The sequence below is a fragment of the Chiloscyllium plagiosum genome, unplaced genomic scaffold, assembly GCF_037043375.1.
Source record: "Chiloscyllium plagiosum isolate Xiang-an unplaced genomic scaffold, Cpla_swu_hap1 HiC_scaffold_20, whole genome shotgun sequence".
In the NCBI taxonomy this organism is placed as follows: domain Eukaryota; kingdom Metazoa; phylum Chordata; class Chondrichthyes; order Orectolobiformes; family Hemiscylliidae; genus Chiloscyllium; species Chiloscyllium plagiosum.
This window is the reverse complement of record NW_028270158.1, coordinates 38,042,208-38,061,299: the sequence shown is the minus strand read 5'-3', so window position 1 is coordinate 38,061,299 and position 19,092 is coordinate 38,042,208. Positions and strand designations below refer to the sequence as shown.

The following is a 19,092-nucleotide window of genomic DNA, read 5'->3' as shown; positions in this document are numbered from 1 at the left end:
GTTCATTCCATAAGGGGAACCCTTGCCTTTCTGTCTTTTGTTGCTTTAATTTTCCATCCTGCTCCTACTCTGACCTTGGCCTGCTGCAGAGTTCCAATTATGCATACACCCAGCAGGTTATGGCTTTTCATTAGCATTTGACGCACCTCTGGAGCAGGTGGGATTTGAACCCAGGTCTTTGATGCCAAAGGTAGTCACAGTGCCACCTGAATGCTCAAAGCAGAAGTATTTTGAATCAACATGTTCAGAGATGAGATCGTTTCCATGCAGGTAAGGCTTGAACCTGAGCCTCCTTGTTCCAAGGTGGGGACAATGCCATTGTGCCACAAAAGCCCTTTTAGCTGATGAATTATAAGTTTAGGAAGTGTGAGCTGGAAGGTACCATATCAATATCAATGGGAGCATCATAGTTCAGAATTGTTTGTGTAAGAAATGCAAAATTAGCTTTCACCTGCAGACCAGTTGGTGCAAAGAATTTGCTTAATTGTTGTGACGCTAAAACCATCATAGAGTCATACAGCACGGAAACAGACACTTCCGTGCTGATCAGACATCCCAATCTGACCCAGTCCCATTTGTCAGCATTTGATACATATCCTCCTTAAACCCTTCCTATTCATGTACCCATCCAGATACCTTTTAAATGTTGTAATTGTACCAACCTCCATCACTTTCTCAGGTAGTTCATTCCATACACGCACCAACCTCTGCGTGAAAAAGTTACCCCATAGGCCCTTTTTTAAAAATCTTTCCCCTCTCACCTTAAACCTTTGTCCTCTAGTTTTGGAATCCTGTACCCTAGGGAAAAGACATTTGGCTATTTATCCTATTCATGCCCCTCTTGATTTTGTAATCCTCTATAAGGTCACCCCTCAGCCTCCAATGCTCCAGGGAGAAAAAGCCCCAGCCTGTACAACACCTCCTTATAGCTCAAACCCTCCAGGTCTGGGAATATCCTTGTAAATCTTTTCTGCACCCACTCAAGTTCGACATGTTTCCTGTCAAAGGGTGGCCAGAATTGAACACAAATTCTAAAAGTGGCCTCACCAATGACCTGTACAGCCGCACCATGATATCCCAACTCCTATACGATGTTCTGACCAATGGAGGCAAGCATACGAAACCCCACCTTCACCACCATCAGTCCACACATCTTTCAGCTTTCTGCCAGCAATTAAAACCCTTCCATGGTCTTGAACAGGAAGTGGGTTCTGTGCAAAAACAAGATTTGAAAGTATTGAATTTGATGTATTACCCGTTGCTACCTTAGCTCTTCACTCATGCTTTATTACTGTGACTTTACAATATACACCTTTCTGAGAGCATAACATGTGGGTGGGTTGTTGAGTGATGTAACCTGTTGGGATGCTTCTGATATTGAAACTCTGGGGCAGATTCATATCACACCTTACATCTGAGGGCAAGGCTGTCAACACTGGCCTATTCTCTGGCATTTCATCTAATTCTTTTGTAGAGTGATGAACGTGTGAATGATGTAAGAGGACAATGCCTCAACGGATCCACCTCCCATCATTGACGCAGATAATTGCTCTCAACTATTTTCACGTCATCTCTTGGTCTGTCAGCTCCGGCAGCAACAGACTAATGTGACTTGGTTCCTAACAGCTTGATGCTTGGGACAGATTATTTGTCTGTGCTTGTTCCTTCATTGTTTTGTAGATCCATGGCAAATAACCATGAGGATGTCACTGTGTGTTACAATGCATTTCCTGTTTCAGGAAAGGCAGGAGAAACTGAGTCATCTTTGGATTCAAAGGTGGTTTGCCTTTCAAAACCCGAATTTAAGTGAGAAAGTGAAGCAGGTAAGTGCTGAGTTCATCATGACATTAAATGTTGGAGCCATTACACTACTCCCCGTATTGGCCTTTCATCAATGGTGAGCTGTAGTCTATCAGGCACAGCTGCTTGTTTGGTTTTTCAACCCCAAACTCACTCGATGGAGGGGGATGAATGTGGCTATGAAGAAGGTCTTGCCTCTCAAAACTTTGGTGAGGCCAGACAGGGCTTTGCAATGTCCTGGAACAGTGTGGTAAGTAGTTTTTGTTCGTGACTGGACATGATTCCAAGTGTTATTCCAACTGGGCAAAGTCTCTAGCTACAACCCACAGTTCTTCCCATTTGGGGAAATCCCTCCTGTTTCTTTCATTGTTCAAGCCATTGTGTCAAAATAACTTGTTTAAAAATAGGTTTAAATCACACAAGTAATTTGAATGCTCTGTGCTGTTTATAATAATCTGAAGTCACATGACACCAAGTTATAGTCCAACAGGTTTATTTGAAGTCACGAGCTTTCAGAGTGTAGGCAAAGGAGCTGTGCTCTGAAAGCTTGTGATTTCAAATAAACCTGTTGAACTATAACCTGGTGTCGTGTGACCTCTGACTTCGTTCACTCCAATCCAACGGCAGCACCTCCACGTTATAATAATCTTAATGATGATGGTAACTTTTACCCCCCTCCCCCACCTTTCTTGCTCTGTTAGAAGCATGTCTGCAAAGAGCAGGGCATCAGCTGTGGCTGTGCATGGTATTTGATGTGTTTGTGTAAGAAGGTGGTAGGGTGTTAAGTTGTTATATCTGACACATGCTCTCAGCTGGGCATTTACTTTAGACTTCTGATGAATGCATTAATTACAAATTTTAATTTTGGCAAAATCATTTTTAAAAATTAACAGTATGGGTTGAAGCTTTGCTAAACCAAGACTAGATGTGTATAGATTGCCCTCTGCCCTTCCCTCTGCATGGAAGAGGTTTCTGAACACATTTTTATAAAGGATGACTTGTTGCATTGACTTCACGAACCACAGGTTATAGTGGGAAATAGGAATTCCAGACTTGCTTAATGGGTGGTGATTGTCAGGTTGGTGTTACAAAACATATTCCTGAAGTAGAGTTGATGGATTCTATACCTTCCCTGCTCCATTCCCATTGCCAGCCTGAAGAAAAGAAAATGTTAAAAAATGAGTGATTGCATTTCAAGCCAGTGTAACTGAGGGAACAACATGATGTATGGATTCAAGCACAAAGCAATCTTTTTGGTTAGCTTGCAACATGTAGCCATTTTTTATTTCCTTTATCTCAATTTGTTCCTGTTCTGTCTCCATCATGAGTGTAATACGTATGGCACAACGACAGGTTATAGTCCAACAGGTTTAATTGGAAGCACTAGTTTTCGGAGCGCTGCTCCTTCAGGTGGTTGTAGAGGATACAATTGTAAGACACAGAATTTATAGCAAAAGTTTACAGTGTGATGTCGCTGAAATTGTACATTGAAAAATACCTTGATTGTTTAAGTCTCTCATCTGTTAGAATGACCATGATAGTTTCTCTTTCATGTGTAAATCACAAAGCTTTTTTTTAAAGGTTACATTTTCAGGTTAACTCTAACAATTGGTGTCAGTGCAGATAAGATGCCGTGATATTGAAGGTGTTAGCCCCCTGTGTTCCCTGTCTGTGCCATAATGTTTAGACTGATTGTAATCTAAAAAGTGAGTTAACAGAGTCTTCCATGGATTCATGCAGTTTTTGAGCAAAGTACAATGTAAACTCTGCAAGTACAAATTCACCCCACAACCGTGTGTGTGTGTGTGTGTGTGTGTGTGTGTGTGTGTGTGTGAGAGAGAGAGAGAGAGAGTGTAAAGTGGTCTAAGTCTGTGAGAGGGTGCGTGTGAGAGTGTCTGTGTATACGTGTGTGTAAGAGTGTCTGTGTGTGTGTGTGTGTATAGTGCAATGGTGGTCACCTGTAATGTGTCATGAACCCAAGGTCCCGGTTGAGGCCCTCCCTATGGGTACTGAACTTAGCTATCAGCCTCTGCTCGGCCACTTTTAGCTGCTGCCTGTCCCGAAGTCCGCCTTGGAGGATGGTCACCCAAAGGTCTAAGGTCGAATGTCCTGGACCACTGAAGAGGGAGGGAACCCTCCTGTCTGTTGTTTGTTATGCGGTGCCCATTCATCCGTTGCTGTAGCCTTTGCTCGGTTTCCCCAATATACCATGCCTCCGGGCATCCCTGCCTGCAACGTATAAGATAGACAACGTTGGCTGAGTTGCATGAGTACTTGCCATGTACAAGGTGGGAGATGTCCCCACGCATAATGGTGGTATCCATGTCCACACTCTGACACGTCTTGCAGCGCCTACCATGACAGGGTTGTATGGAGTTGTCCTGAGAGCTGGGCAGCTTGCTGCGATCAATGATCAGTTCGAGGTTTAGCGGTTGTTTAAAGGTGAACTGTGGAGGTGTGGGGAAGGTCTTGGCAAGGTGCTCATCCGCATGGATAATGTGTTGCAGGTCGCAAAGAACATGGCGTGGTTTTTTTAGCTCCTGGGATCAACTGGACAATGAAGGGTACACTGTCGGTTGCAGTATGTCTGTCTCCTGAGGAGGTCATTACGGTTCCTTGCTGTGGCACGTCGGAACTGGCGGTCGATGAGTTGGGCATCGTACCCCGTTCTTGTGACGGCATCCTTGAGTACTTCCAGGTGCCCGTCATATTCCTCCTTATTTGAGCAGATCCGGTGTACGCATAGGGCTTGTCCATAGGGGATGGCTGTTTTAATATGTTTTGGGTGGAAGCTGGAGAAGTGTAGCATTGTGAGGTTGTCTGTGGGTTTGCGGTAGAGTGTGGTCCTGATGTGTCCATCCTTGATGGAGCTGCATGTGTCCAAGAATGAGACAGACAGTTGAGAGTAGTCCATGGTGAGTTCGATGGTGGGATGAAACTTGTTGATGTCACTGTGTAGTTTTATCAGTGACTCCTCGCCATGGGTCCAGAGGAAGAAAATGTCATCAACGTACCTGGTGTGTAATGTTGGTTGGAGGTCCTGCATAGAGTAGAAGTCTTATTTGAACCTGTGCATGAAGATGTTGGCATATTGGGGTGCAAATTTGGTCCCCATGGCTGTTCCATGTGTCTGGATGAAGAACTGGTTGTCAAAGGTGATCGAGGATAAAACTGATGAGTTGTAGGACGGTGTTTGGAGATTGGCAGTTATTAGTGTTGAGTACTGAGGCTGTTGTTGCAATGCCATCATTGTGGGTGATGCTGGTGTAGAGTGCTGAAACGTCCATTGTGACATGGAATGTTCCTGGTTCGACTAGTCCGTGGGTGCTGAGTTTCTGTAAGAATAGATGGTATAACCTTGCAAAATGTCGATATTACAGAGAAGGAAGTGCTAGATGTCTTGAAACGCATAAAGGTGGGTAAATCCCCAGGACCTGATGAGGTGTACCCGAGAACTCTGTGGGAAGCCAGAGAAATGATTGCTGGGCCCCTCGCTGAGATATTTGTATCATCGATAGTCACAGGTGAAGTGCTGGAAGACTGGAGGTTGGCTAACGTGGTGCCACTGTTTAAGAAGGGTGGTAAAGACAAGCCAGGGAAGTATAGACCAGTTAGTCTGATGTCGGTGGTGGACATGTTGTTGAAGGGAATCCTGAGGGACAGGATGTATATGTATTTGGAAAGGCAAGGACTGATTAGGGATAGTCTGCATGGCTTTGTGCATGGGAAGTCATGTCTCACATACTTGATTGAGTTTTTTGAAGAAGTAACAAAGAGGATTGATGAGGGCAGAGCGATAGATGGTGTTCGACAAGGTTCCCCATGGGAGACTGGTTAGCAAGGTTAGATCTCACGAAATACAGGGAGAACTAGCCATTTGGATACAGAACTAGCTCAAAGGTAGAAGACAGAGGGTGGTGGTGGAGGGTTATTTTTCAGACTGGAGGCCTGTGACCAGTGGAGTGCCACAAGGATCGGTGCTGGGCCCTCTACTTTTTGCCATGTATATAAATGATTTGTATGCGAGCATAAGAGGTACAGTTAGTAAGTTTGCAGATGACACCAAAATTGGAGGTGTAGTGGAGATCGAGAAAGGTTACCTCACATTACAACAGGATCTTGATCAGATGGGCCAATGGGCTGAGAAGTGGCAGATGGAATTTAATTCAGATAAATGCGAGGTGCTGCATTTTGGGAAAGCAAATCTGAGCAGGACTTATACACTTAATGGTAAGGTCCTAGGGAGTGTTGCTGAAGAAAGAGACCTTGGAGTGCAGGTTCATAGCTCCTTGAAAGTGGAGTCACAGGTAGGTAGGATAGTGAAGAAGGTGTTTGGTATGCTTTCCTTTATTGGTCAGAGTACCGAGTACAGGAGTTGGGAGGTCAAGTTGCGGCTGGACAGGACATTGGTTCAGCGTGCAATTCTGGTCTCCTTCCATTCGGAAAGATGTTGTGAAACTTGAAAGGGTTCAGAAAAGATTTACAAGGATGTTGCCAGGGCTGGAGGATTTAAGCTATGGGGAGAGGCTGAACAGGCTGTGTTGTTCTCTCTGGAGCATCTGAGGCTGAGGGGTGACCTTGGAGAGGTTTGTAGAATCATGAGGGGCATGGATGGGATAAATAGACAAAGTCTTTTCCCTGTGGCGGGGGAGTCCAGAACTAGAGGGCATAGATTTGTGGTGGGAGGGGAAAGGTGTAGCAGGGATCTGGGGGGCGATTCTTTCACATGGAGGATGGTGCGTGTATGGAATGAGCTGCCGGAGGAAGTGGTGGAGGCTGGTACAATTGCAACATTTGACAGGTATTTGGATGGGTATATGAATAGGAAGGGTTTGGAGGGATATGGGCCGGGTGCTAGCAGGTGGGACTAGGTTGGATTGGAATATCTGGTCGGCATGGACGGGTTGGACCGAAGGGTCTGTTTCCATGCTGTACATCTCTATGACTCTATAACATCCGTAGTGTCGTGACAGAAGCTGAGGACCCACCTCTACTGCTCGCCTTTAAATAACCGCCAAACCTCAAACAGATCATTGTTCGTAGCAAACTCCACTTTCAGAACAACCCCATACAACCCTGTCATGGTAGGCGCTGCAAGACTTGTCAGAGTGTAGACATGGATACCACCATTATGCGTGGGGACATCTCCCACCTTGTACACGGCAGGTACTCATGCGACTCAGCCAACGTTGTCTATCTCATACGCTGCAGGCAAGGATGCCCTGAAGCATGGTACATTGGTGAAACCAAGCAAAGGCTACGGCAACGGATGAATAAGCACTGCACAGTCATCGACAGACAGGAGTGTTCACTCCCAGTTGGAGAACACTTCAGTGGTCCAGGACATTCAACCTTAGACCTTCAGGTGACCATCTTCCAAGACGGACTTCGGGACAGGTAGCAGCGAAAAGTGGCCGAGGAGAGGCTGATAGCTAAGTTCGGCACTCACAGGGAGGGCCTAAACCGGGACCTTGGGTTCATTTCACACTACAGGTGACCACCATTGCACTATACACACAAACAGAGAAACTCCTACGTGCGCGCACACGCACACATGTATGCAGGCACTCTTATACACAGACATGCACACAGACACTCACATACACTCCCACACTCTCACATGCATCCTCTCACAGTCTTAGACACTTTACACTCACACACACATATATACTCTCTCACAGACACTCTCAACCCCCACACACACGCGCATGCTCGCGCGCACATACACCCCCTACAGACACACACTCCCATACTGTCACATGAATCCTCTCACAGACTTAGACCACTTTTCACTCACACACATACATATATGCACTCTCCCTCACAGACACACTCAAATCTCCACCCCCCAGAGACAGACAGACAGACAGACACACACACATACGTACGGTTGTGGGGTGAATTTGTACTTGCAGAGTTTACATTGTACTTTGCTCAAAAACTGCATGAATCCATGTAAGACTCTGTTAACTCACTTTTTAGATTACAATCAGTCTAAACATGATGGCACAGACAGGGAACACAGGGGGCTAACACCTTCAATATCACAGCATCTTATCTGCGCTGACACCAATTGTTAGAGTTAACCTGAAAATGTATCCTTTTAAAAATGTTTTGTGATTTACACATGAAAGAAGTGAAACTATCATGGTCATTCTAACAGATGAGAGACTTAACAAACAATCAAGGTATTTTTCAATGTATAATTTCAGTGACATCACACTGTAAACGTTTGCTGTAAATTCTGTGTCTTACAATTGTATCCTCTACAACCACCTGGTGAAGGAGCGTCGCTCCGAAAGCTAGTGCTACCAATTAAGCCTGTTGGACTATAACCTGGTGTTGTGTGATTTGTAACTTTGTACACCCCAGTCCAACACCGGCATCTCCAAATCAGTAATACACTGCACAGGCTCAGTGGCAACAGGCTTCCCTGTCAGAAACTATTCCAAATTAAATTTGCAGAATCCTTTCTTTGTGACCTAGCTAATGATAAAACTTCTCTTTCTCACAGAATTTGAAAAGATAAGGAAGACTGTTCAGTTCCAGGAGAATCCTTGAGTGGGCGCTAAAGGAGATTACCAGAATAGTTCCTGCAAATGGTGGATTTTAGTTATTGGGTCAGGTTGGAGATTAAAGAATAGGTGTACAGTTTTTAACAAGGTAGACAAGGATCAAATCTTGGGCAGAGATGGGGAGCGAGTCTGCGCGAGAATGACCTGGAAAATGGCAGGAGCAACCTATGATTTCAAAAGGAAATTAAATGGGAAGGAAATTGACATGCTGGGTTGGGGAGGGAGAGAATGGGAATGTTCGGGAGTAGGACTTGCTGTTGATGTGTGGAGAGCCAGTGTAGGTAGTGTGGGGCAAATGGCCTCCTGTATTGTAAATGCCTCCACCACTGAACGTCAGCAGGAATTTTTGGACTATATGCATTGGTTGGGAATGGGGGGAGTGGTGGCGACGAGAGTTGAAGGAGCGGTTGCACTTGCAATGGGTTAAGGCTCATTTATGATGTCTGATTTAGACTAACAGAGGAATTCACCCAGTTGTGGATGACTGGTACTCCCAAAAAAAACTGTTGACCTGCTTTGGGATCTGCTTAGAAACTGGAAGAGCTGACATCATAAGCAGAAAGAGAGGTCCAGGGTATCTTCACAAATTGTTAGATTAATTTCTTTGGGAGTTTGCAACCAAGAGGAGTGATCTAATAGTAGCCTTCAAAATTATGAACGATTTGTTAAAATGGCACAGAGAATGAAAGCAAGTAACTAGAGACGATCAAAATAGTCATCAAGAAATCCAGTGGGGAATTCAGAAGAGCTGTCTTTGCTGATAAAGTGTTGAGAATGTGGAACTTGTTATGACATGAAGTTGAAGTTAATAGAATGGATGTATTATTGGGGAAGCAGATCAGCATGGTTTCTGTATGATTATGAAACCTGCAAAAGTTCTAAAAGAACTTTCTAAATGGAAATTTCTAAAAGAAGCCCAATTCCTTGAAGAACCACAGACATTTATAAGGACTGGATTAGACTCTACAGAATATGGGAGGATTTGAACCTTTTCTAATGTTTTGCTATTGTCCATTTGTCCCATCCATAATAATTTTCATTTTGCTGCTTGTGTCCAGAGTCCAGTGCAAGTTATATTCGTCTCTTGCCCATTACTATACTCATTTGTTTCTTTGGAGACTACCAGCACAACAGTTGTCGGAAGGGCAACCAGGCAGTCAAGCATGCTCTATGCTCTAGATTGGTTGGTGCTTTGGGCAGGACAGCAGTAATTGGTCGAGTAGTAAGTGCCAGATTTGACGGGCCCTCTTTTCATGCTTGTGACTTGTGAGGAGAGCTGTGTTTGGTGGTGTCAGTCAGAGTTTTGTTGTTATGGATGTGGAAGACTTCATTCATTAGAGCTGGAGCATCATACACAAGGCAAGGCAGAATAGGAACAAGCCCCTAATGGGGGAGCCAATGCTTAAAGTGTAATTTCGAGAACCTTTGATCCAGTCTTTTGAATGAGACTTGTTTACACTAGATGATTATGAAAGCCTGCATGGAAATTTAGCTTTATTTACATATCAACCTGATCTTTTGGGTCCACCTGACAGCAGCTTTCCATGGTTATGACTCAGTATTCACAGGATGAACAGATGAAGTGCACTTCAGAACTTGTCTAAATTTTACTATGTTTGCATACGCTTGAAGTTTTTATTTAACTTATTCATTCCTGAGATGTGGATATTGCTGTTTAGGCCAGCATTTTCTTCCTATTCCTATTTGCCCTTGAGAAGGGGTTGATGGCCTGCTTTCTTGTACTATTATAGTCCCTGGGGTGTTGGTACCCTCAAGATGCTGTTGCAAGGGAGTTCCAGTGTTTGATCCAGTGATAGTGAAGGAATGATGATATATATTTCCTAGCTAGGGTGGTCGATGGCTTGGAGGGGAACTGCAGATGGTGGTGTTCTCACTTTTCTGCTGTGCTTGCCCTTTTAGGTGGGGATGGTGGCAGATTTGGAAAGTGCTGTGCAGGAACCTTGCCAAGGTCCTGCAATGCATCTTATAAATAATACACTCTGATGTGTACGTGATTCACTGCATTAATTCAACAAGCCTTGTTCAACATACTTAACCATTGTAGGAATAGTACCACATGTTGAACTGCTAGTCAGCCACTCATTAAAGAAGGAAGCAAGAGTTGATCTGTCTTTCAAAAGCTCTGAAGGATCACTAGACCTGAAATGTTTCTCCAGCAATTTCTGTTCTTATTTCAGATTGTCATCACCATCATCTTTGTTTGAAAAACTCTGTTTATAAACTTAGTTCAATACAAACACTGGTTTGTTCTTTCTCCTTCCTGATCTTCCTCCCCCATTACTGGAGAAAATCAGCCTTTAAATCCCATCGTCCATTTACTAATTAACCCGATTAAACAAATAACAAACACTGCCAAACTCAGTCAGAGGATTGAGGAAACATAGTTTGTGCCGGGCGTGATTTGTATTTTCAGTTCCTTAATTTTTCGTATGTTGGTTTGGCAAATTTTGAATGAGTTGAGCTGAAAAAGTGAGCAAGCACCACCAGTTGGACTTTTCTACGTTATTTGTGTTAATCAGTCAACAGTCAGTAAGTAGCTGACAATTGTACAGACATTTCCAAGGCTATGGGAGCAACATAAAGAACTTCCTGTACGTAACTGAGTAAGTTATGCCAGTATTGAAACTTTTCTAACGGGTTGGTTGCTTGATGGAAAAGTATAGTTTTGCTTAAGGGGACAGTCCCTTCTGAACCATGATGGCATGGACGTCTGTCAAATGGTATGGTGTATGGACAAGGATGATCCAGTCGTGATTCTGAGAGAGACAGAAAGGTAATGACGCCAGAGCAGGAAATGGATGATCACAGTAAAGGGCTGTGTGAGTTCAGCTCTAGGGGAACGCTCTGCTGAGAAACATGGATCAGGATTTTAAAAAGTGGCATTGAATTGAAAAATACAATTGCGTCTAAATGCTGCTGATATTATTGAGAAAATATTACAAACAGTCTGTTGATCAGACTGCATCTATGGAGAATAAGACAGGAGTCACACTTCAATGACCTTCGTTTCACCATCAAAAACAGAAGTTACTGGAAAAGCTCAGAAGGTGTGGCAGCATCTGACAAGAGAAATTAAAGTTACCGTTTTGAGTCCAGGGGCCCTTCCTCAGAATGTTTCACCATTCCTGCCATGCTTTAAATTCTGAAATTCTTGCATTAAACTAACACTGCCTCTCTGTTCTAAACCTACTTTTGACCAAGCTTCTAGCTGCCTCTCTTGATACCATCTTTGCTTAGCAGTCACATTTTGTGTGCTTACGTTGTTTTATTTAAACGTTCAAAGTACTGTATTAATGTCAGCTATTGATTAACCTGGATAAAAATAAGTATGGAATACCGCAGAAGTCTAATTTACCTTTAAACTGTACATGAGGGAGGTGCCGTTGAAGGTGATTAGTTGCTGCAGTGAATTCTGTGGATGCTAGAGGACTGGAGCTATGGTACGTCAGTGATTGTAGAGATGGAGAGGCTGCCAGTTGCGTGGATTGTTTAGTTCTGCAGAGTGTCAAGCTTCTTGTATGTTGTTGCCATCCATTATATTTATGTCTTATACTGTTTAAGTAGTGGAAGCTTTCAGGAAAGGGGAAATGACCATTTATCACAGAATATCCAATATCTGTTTTACTCTGGTAACCATGGCGTTTACGTGGTGTGTCCAATTTCCTTTCAAGTCCCTCTATTATTAGTAATATGTCTGGTAATTTTATTAGTTAAATATTTTAAATAGTTGTCCTGTGGTGTGTTTGTGTGTTTTTTTTATTTTCAGGGGATTTTATTAAGAAGGTAGAGGCAGTTACAACATTTAAGAGACATTTGGACAGGTACATGATAGGAAGGGTTCAGAGGGATATGGGCCAAATGCAGGCAGATTGGACTAGTTTACTTTGGGAAACTGAAGTGTTTCCGTGGTGTGTGAGTCTGTAATGAGAGAAGGAGACTGGAGTCACATCGCAGATGCTATTTGTCATTTATCAGCTCCAACCTGGATAATGTCTCTCTGGCTACATGTGGGTGCGAATTGCTTCTTTATCTGAGAACTTATGAATGGATCATCAGTCAGTAGCAAACAGCTGCACCTCTTCTGACCTTGTGTTTGTGTGGAAACTCATTGATGAAGCAACTGGTATGATACCTAGCCTAATATCTGAAGGCATGGTAGTGTACTTAACTCTGACCATGAGGCCAGGATTCAAGTCCCAGCTGATCTGAAGGTGTGTAATAACATCTCTGAACGGGTTGATGAGAGATATTGACCCTGAGGGATTTTTCTGCAGGCATGTCTATGGGGCTGAGATGTCTGTAACCAACTGCAGCTGTCCGTCTTTGCACCAAATATAATTACAGCCATTCCATGATTTTTCCTCAATAGCTTCCTTTATTGGGGTCATTTGGTAATGCATCCAGAAACTGTCTTAGTGTTTTGAAACAAATTTCTATGGCTCAGATCTTCTGTTTGGTTGTACTAAGGTAGTGGTCTAGTCAAGCTGAGTGCTTTTGGCTGAAGTTAAAGAAGCTGGGATTCAGTGCTGCTTGCTGTGTCAATATTTTCCAATCAATGTGTTCTGATGATACTATACATCTCTGGAGCAGGTGGGACTTGAACCCACGCCTGATGCGTCATTCCATCACTTTGCTGCTGATTGGTACTCGGCTGATAAGAGGTATTTGGCTCGGTTGCATTTCTTTCTGCTTTTTGTAGACAGGAGACCATCGATCCATTGTTTGTACTGTGTCAATTTGTGAACTGTTGGCAGGCAATATTGCCAGTTTTGAAGTATAGTATGGTACTCCAGCCATATCCTTTGCCCTGTCTTAGCCTTACCCTAATGTGTGTAGTGAAACTGGGTATTTAATTGATTCACCATTGTCCTTCCCTGTTGAATAATGAATTAAGTGACCCAAGTTATCCTGATTGGAGATAGGTTTAAGACCAATGGTAATATTCTCATTTTTGTTTGAATTGGAAGACTGAGTGTGTGCTCAGGAAGAGTTGCATTGAAGACAAAGGCCATGTTTCAGGAGAGAGAGATTACACTGGGCTTGCCTGCTCAAGGTCCTGTGGCACTACTTTTAAGAGCAGCCACAAAGTTGTTTTTGTTAGCATTAAAATTCAACTGACGAACTATTTACCTTTACATTGTGGGATTCTGGTATATGCAAATTAACTGCCATGTTGGCTGCTAACCCAACAGCATTGGACTGCAAAGTAATTCGTTGGTCACGGAACACTGGGGTGAAATAAATTCATGAAAGAATCAATGTGAATATTAACTGGTTCTGCCTTTGAGACTCGCATTGATAATGATCATTAATGCACTGGATTATGTCTAATTACAGTATCAACATCAACTGTAGTCCAGTCTGAGTTTTTTTTAAGCTAGTCATTCAAAGTTCTTGTTTGAATGTATTTTCATTAACAGTATGCCAATAATTTCTGTACTTTTAGTTTTTCCAAACATGAGCTTTCAAAGACTGAAGGCTGTCAGATGATTCCATTTTTCTCTGAGATCAGGCATCCTCTGTGCTGTGTCCATTCTCTCTGATGCTGTTGTTGTTAGCTTGCCATGTTTCAAATGTCAGCTATGCATGCATTTATTTAGGTGATATTTTCAGGGTCCTTGGTGCAGATTTCAAATCCACATACTCTAAAGAAAGACAGCCTGTATATCATTCATTGACCTGTGACGTGTCCTATATACATCGTAACTGTATTTTTTTCCTTTCCAGTTTCCAAACATTTAAGTAAGACCTGCGATCCCTGGTCCTTTGGAAATGGCCTCTCATTCGACATCACCACAGTCTGCTGCACCTTCCCAGTCAGCCCCATTATCACCGTCGTCTGCAGTTCTCCACTCTCCCGAAGATACTAAGATGAGGGAGCGTTCTCCTTCGCCAATGAGGGGGTTCCTTATCCCCAGCCCTTTACCAACCAGGAGGGCCCGGACTAAATCTGCGTAAGTACATATTGTGGAAGTACACAAGGTGGGAAACATGCACCTTTTCTAAAACTACATAACTCTGCTGCAGTTAAACCTTTTATAAAGGATCAGTCAGCAACCTGGAATTTTTCTTTAGTTGAAGACTGTGTTTACAGTTACATCTTAATAAAATTTAAATGATTATATCCAAATTCCTGGTGTGAAAAGCTTCTTTAACATTGAGGATTGTATTTATTTATTTATTTATTTATTTATTTATTTATTTTTTGATTAGTGGTCTGATCAGTTATTTTTTGCAGTAGCAAACGTAGAGGGCATTGTTTAATAACACAGCATCCCATTATCGAAATAATACCTGGGAATACAGCTCCCATGGTGATGACTGGGTCAGTGCATACAGAATTCTTGATTGATCTTAACCAATATAATGCAGTATGTTTTAGCATGATATATGTGGTGTTGCTAGTGGAGATGGAGGAGTTCCTGTTTTGTAACAATTGGCGTGTTATCAACAAAATGCTGTAGGGAATCTGATAGAAGGTTTGGATGACTTGTACAGGAAGATCAGCATGTGCAAGATACAGATAGTAATCTCTAGTGGCATTATTCTTTCTTCTGAATTGAGGCATGCAAGTTGTAAAATGAACTGAACCCGTCCAGTGTATAGCCAGTTTACAATGTAGTATTTTTGAGAATTTGAGTTCTAAAGTGAAGGATTTTAGCTCTTCAGTCCCGTGAAAATTTAACCTTTCTTTTAAAAAGTAATTTTGAATTTTGAATTCAAACTGCAAATAATACAGCTCCGAGGAAGAGTCATATTTGGACTTGAAATGTTAACTCTATTTGTCTCTTCACAAATGCTGTCAATCCCATTAAGTTTCTCCAACACTTGCTGTTTATTTCAGAACTTCAACATCTTTTACTTACAGGAAGTCACATGGTTTCAGTCAAATGATCAACAAGCCACTGGGGCAATGGTTGTTAGGTTGTTTGCTGAGGAGAATGTTACGAGAGAGAAAGAGAGAGAAAAAGAAATTTGCCAAAGCAGAAGGTTGTGGAACTGTCAGAACAAGATTGTTGAAGACATTAGTTTAGGGAACCAATGTTCAGTAGTAAGCCAGCTGAGTTAGCAGTTTCTTTTAAGGGTCCTGTAGATGGACATTTAACTGAAAAAAACAATGTTGAGTGTTCAGAAACATGTCTAAAGAAAACCAGTTACAGCCATTCCAACTGAACTAGAAGCTTTAGCTTGAAGATAAGGATAACTCTTTACTTGAGGCTCTGTAATGTTATTGCTGAGGGAAAAGGGCTATATTTTTCTTTATGATGATTGTCGCATGATCTTTCCTGTGGTTCTTATGAAATTTAAAATTACTTGTATTTATCGTTTATGTAATAAACCTTTACATTCTTTGGTTAAAATGACTTGAACAGCCTCTTGTGAATATGTTCAGAGACTGACCTTATTGTAAACAAAAAGAAAAATAAAATCTATGCTCAATCCAGCCAGTTTCCCCTCTGGATCTGATTTACCCAGTCTTGCTGTCAGGTGGCATCATAACACTCATCACCAAGTACAGGAAATGCATGATAACGTCGATGGTAGATAAACTGGTTTTAACAATGTGTTCTGCTTTGTAAAGAGACATTCATGTTATAAATTTCAGATATCAGGAACTTCAAAATCCTCATCCATTAGATTTTGAGGAGAATTATGTGCTTAAGCCAGTGAGAGTTATACAAATGAAGAAATCTGCCCCATGAAAATTGAACAAATATTTTTGAAGCAGATGCAAAGAGAAGACCTTGGAATTTCTGAGAATGACAGTTTCTGCCGTAGGCTGTGATTCGCCATCTGCTTCCTTTGGTTTATGTAAGATGATGTGGTAAACCAAATCCGTAGGATTTGGGGTGAGGTTCATGTTGGCTGATGGTTAGAAGAGACTGACTCTTATTGGTTATTGGATCTTTTTGGAAGCTGTTTTCTGGGTTGGTGCTAAATTAAGTCAGACTAGGAAATGGAATGCTTTGGTTATTGTTGGATGGGGAAAAACAATTATGAAGAAAACGTAGCAATGTAATAAAAATTGTGATTATTTAGCAACAGGCACAGCTTTCTGAACGTGTAGAGGTGTAGTGTTTACACTCCAAGGTCCATTTCAAAAAGTGCACCAGTAATGCCTGACTCTTTGTAGGGTACGTGGAACATTCCTTGTTTCAGTTTGACTCAGATCCCTCTCCACAGCTCTTTTCTTTGGCATGTTGATGCAATCATTGGTGCTCCTTCCCTTCAGTTGGAATTGGAAAGAAATATCAATTTTGTTTCCAGTTCCCATCTTTCCCTCACCTTCCCCTTGTCCATCACCTCCCTTTCCTGGGGCATGAATGGGATAAATAGACAAAGTCCTTTTCCTGGAGTGGGAGATTACAGAACTAGAGGGCTAGAGTTTAGGGTGAGAGGGGAAAAATTTAAAAGGGACCTAAGGGGCAACTTTTTCATACAGAGAGTGGTGCGTGGCTGGAATGAGCTGCCAGAGGAACTGGTGGAGGCTGGTACAATTACAGCATTTAAAAGGCATCTGGATGGGCATATGAATAGGAAGGGTTTAGAGGAATATGCACCAAGTGCTGACAAATGGGACTAGATTAGGTTAAGATATCTGGTTGGAATGAATGAATTGGACTGAAGGGGCTGTTTCTGTGCTGTACACCTCTCCAACTCTCTATGGTATCTCTGTTTCAGTTTCTGGGGCTGGGCTGCCCACTGATATCCATTGCAGGGGGTCCTTAGTTTTACTAATGGAGCAGGTTGCTGGCAACAGTGGAGCAACTACTGTTGCTTGCAACATGTCTGTGCAACACTTGCCCAATTACCTCTTCCCTTCTCATTATTCAAGGCTCCATACACCTTCCAGGTGAAGCAGTGACTTCACTCAATCTTGTCTTGTATTCGCTGCTCACAAAGTGATCTCCTCTACGCTGGGGAGACGAAACACAAACTGGGTGACAGTTTTACTTAACACCTACGTTCTGTCTGTTTTAAAAAAAAAGTCACTCAAAGCTTCCAGTTGCTTGCCACTTGAGCACGCCACCATGTTACCATATCAGCGTTTCTGTCTCAGGCCTGCTACAGTGATCCAGCTCAATACAAGCTGGAAGAACAATCCCCTCCTCTTTTGCATAGGTATCTTACAGCCTTCAGGACTCAACACTGAGTTTAACAATTTCAGAACGTGAACACCTCCCTCCATATCAGTTATCTAACCCCATGCCCCCACTCCCTGCCCTGTGAATGGGTTGCTCTCAGCACGGCCAACCCATTTTCAAGTAGGAGAAAGTGAGGTCTGCAAATGCTGGAGATCAGAGCTGAAAATGTGTTGCTGGAAAAGCGCAGCAGGTCAGGCAGCATCCAGGGAACAGGAGAATCGACGTTTCGGGCATAAGCCCTTCCTGAAGAAGGGCTTATGCCCGAAACGTCGATTCTCCTGTTCCCTGGATGCTGTCTGACCTGCTGCGCTTTTCCAGCAACACATTTTCAGACTCCATTGTAACGTCTTCTTCCCTGAATTCCTATCAACAATCCCTTTGTCTGCTTGCCTTTTCTTCATATCTCTCCTGTCTCTCGATCATAGCAATTTCTGTTTTTGTTAATTTCAGGCATCCAGCATCCACAGTCCCTTGTTTTACTTCATAAGGAATGATTGGCAGAATCAATATACAACTTCAATGCAACAACATTAGATAAGCTGACAGGCAGTTCATTGTCTAGAAACAGCAGCAGCAAAATCAGTTGTAAAAATCTTGGACTTTACAGCATCGAGGAGGTAATTTGGTTCTACTGCTAGAGCATCCCAAACTAATTCCAATTCCTGCTCCGTTCTTGTATCTTAGTTATCCTCTTCACCTCACTGTCCAGCCTCGCGAAGCGCAGTTTCCCCAGTGAATGATGTCTTGCTAGTAACCCCCATAAGCTTTTCATCATTTTTTCTGACATGCATGGGTGCGGGAGGAGGCAGGTAGATGAGAATTTTAGAAGTGTGGAGATCAACCTTTTGGACTGCTTTTTCATTGCAGTTTGTGGGGTTAACCTGGATTCCGAAGATGATGGCAAATTGACATCTGTGGAATAGGCTGATTTGCTGGAAATGTCTGCAAAACATTGTAAGATATTATTCTGGGAACATGGTGTTAAAATTCAGTTCCAGGGGTTTAGAGCAGGCAGTAGTGTATTGGCCAATGGTTACTTACCCTGCCTGATGTCCCTGTCCTTTGGGCATGTGTGAATTGGGGAAGGTGTTGTGTTTCACTGCTGCCTGCTGTGTCCTCAAAGGGAGAAGACAGAGGGTGGTGATGGAATGTTGTTTTTCAAACTGGAGGTCTGTGACCAGTGGAGTGCCACAAGGATCATTGCTGGGTCCATTACTTTTCATCATTTACATAAATGATTTGGATGTGACCATAAGAGGTATAGTTAGTAGGTTTGCAGATGACACCAGAATTGGAGGTGTAGTGGACAATGAAGAAGGTTACCTCAGGTCAGATGGGGCAATGGGCTGAGAGATGTCAGATGGAGTTTAATTTAAACAAATGCGAGGTGCTGCATTTTTTGGAAAGCAAGTCTTAGCAGGACTTATACACTTAATGGTAAGGTCCTAGACAAAGAGACCTTGGAGTGCAGGTTCATAGCTCCTTGAAAGTGGAGTCGTAGGTAGATAGGAGAGTGAAGGCGGCGTTTGGTATGCTTTCCTTTATTGGTC

The 19,092-nt window shown here is 42.7% G+C and overlaps 1 protein-coding gene across 3 annotated transcripts in view; it reads left to right on the top strand.

The window, feature by feature from the left end:
* Window positions 1-19,092, top strand: part of carhsp1 (calcium regulated heat stable protein 1) — a 110,710-nt gene that overhangs the window by 58,893 nt on the left and 32,725 nt on the right. For 2 of the 3 annotated variants that reach the window (XM_087997817.1, XM_043711592.2), the window contains exon 2: window positions 14,124-14,350. In XM_087997817.1, the coding sequence (XP_087853943.1) occupies window positions 14,169-14,350 (182 nt within the window). In that variant the 5' untranslated portion in view covers window positions 14,124-14,168. Of the gene's footprint in view, window positions 1-10,890; window positions 11,000-14,123; window positions 14,351-19,092 lie in introns of those variants that run through there. The other variant, XM_043711596.2, reaches the window with a different exon arrangement.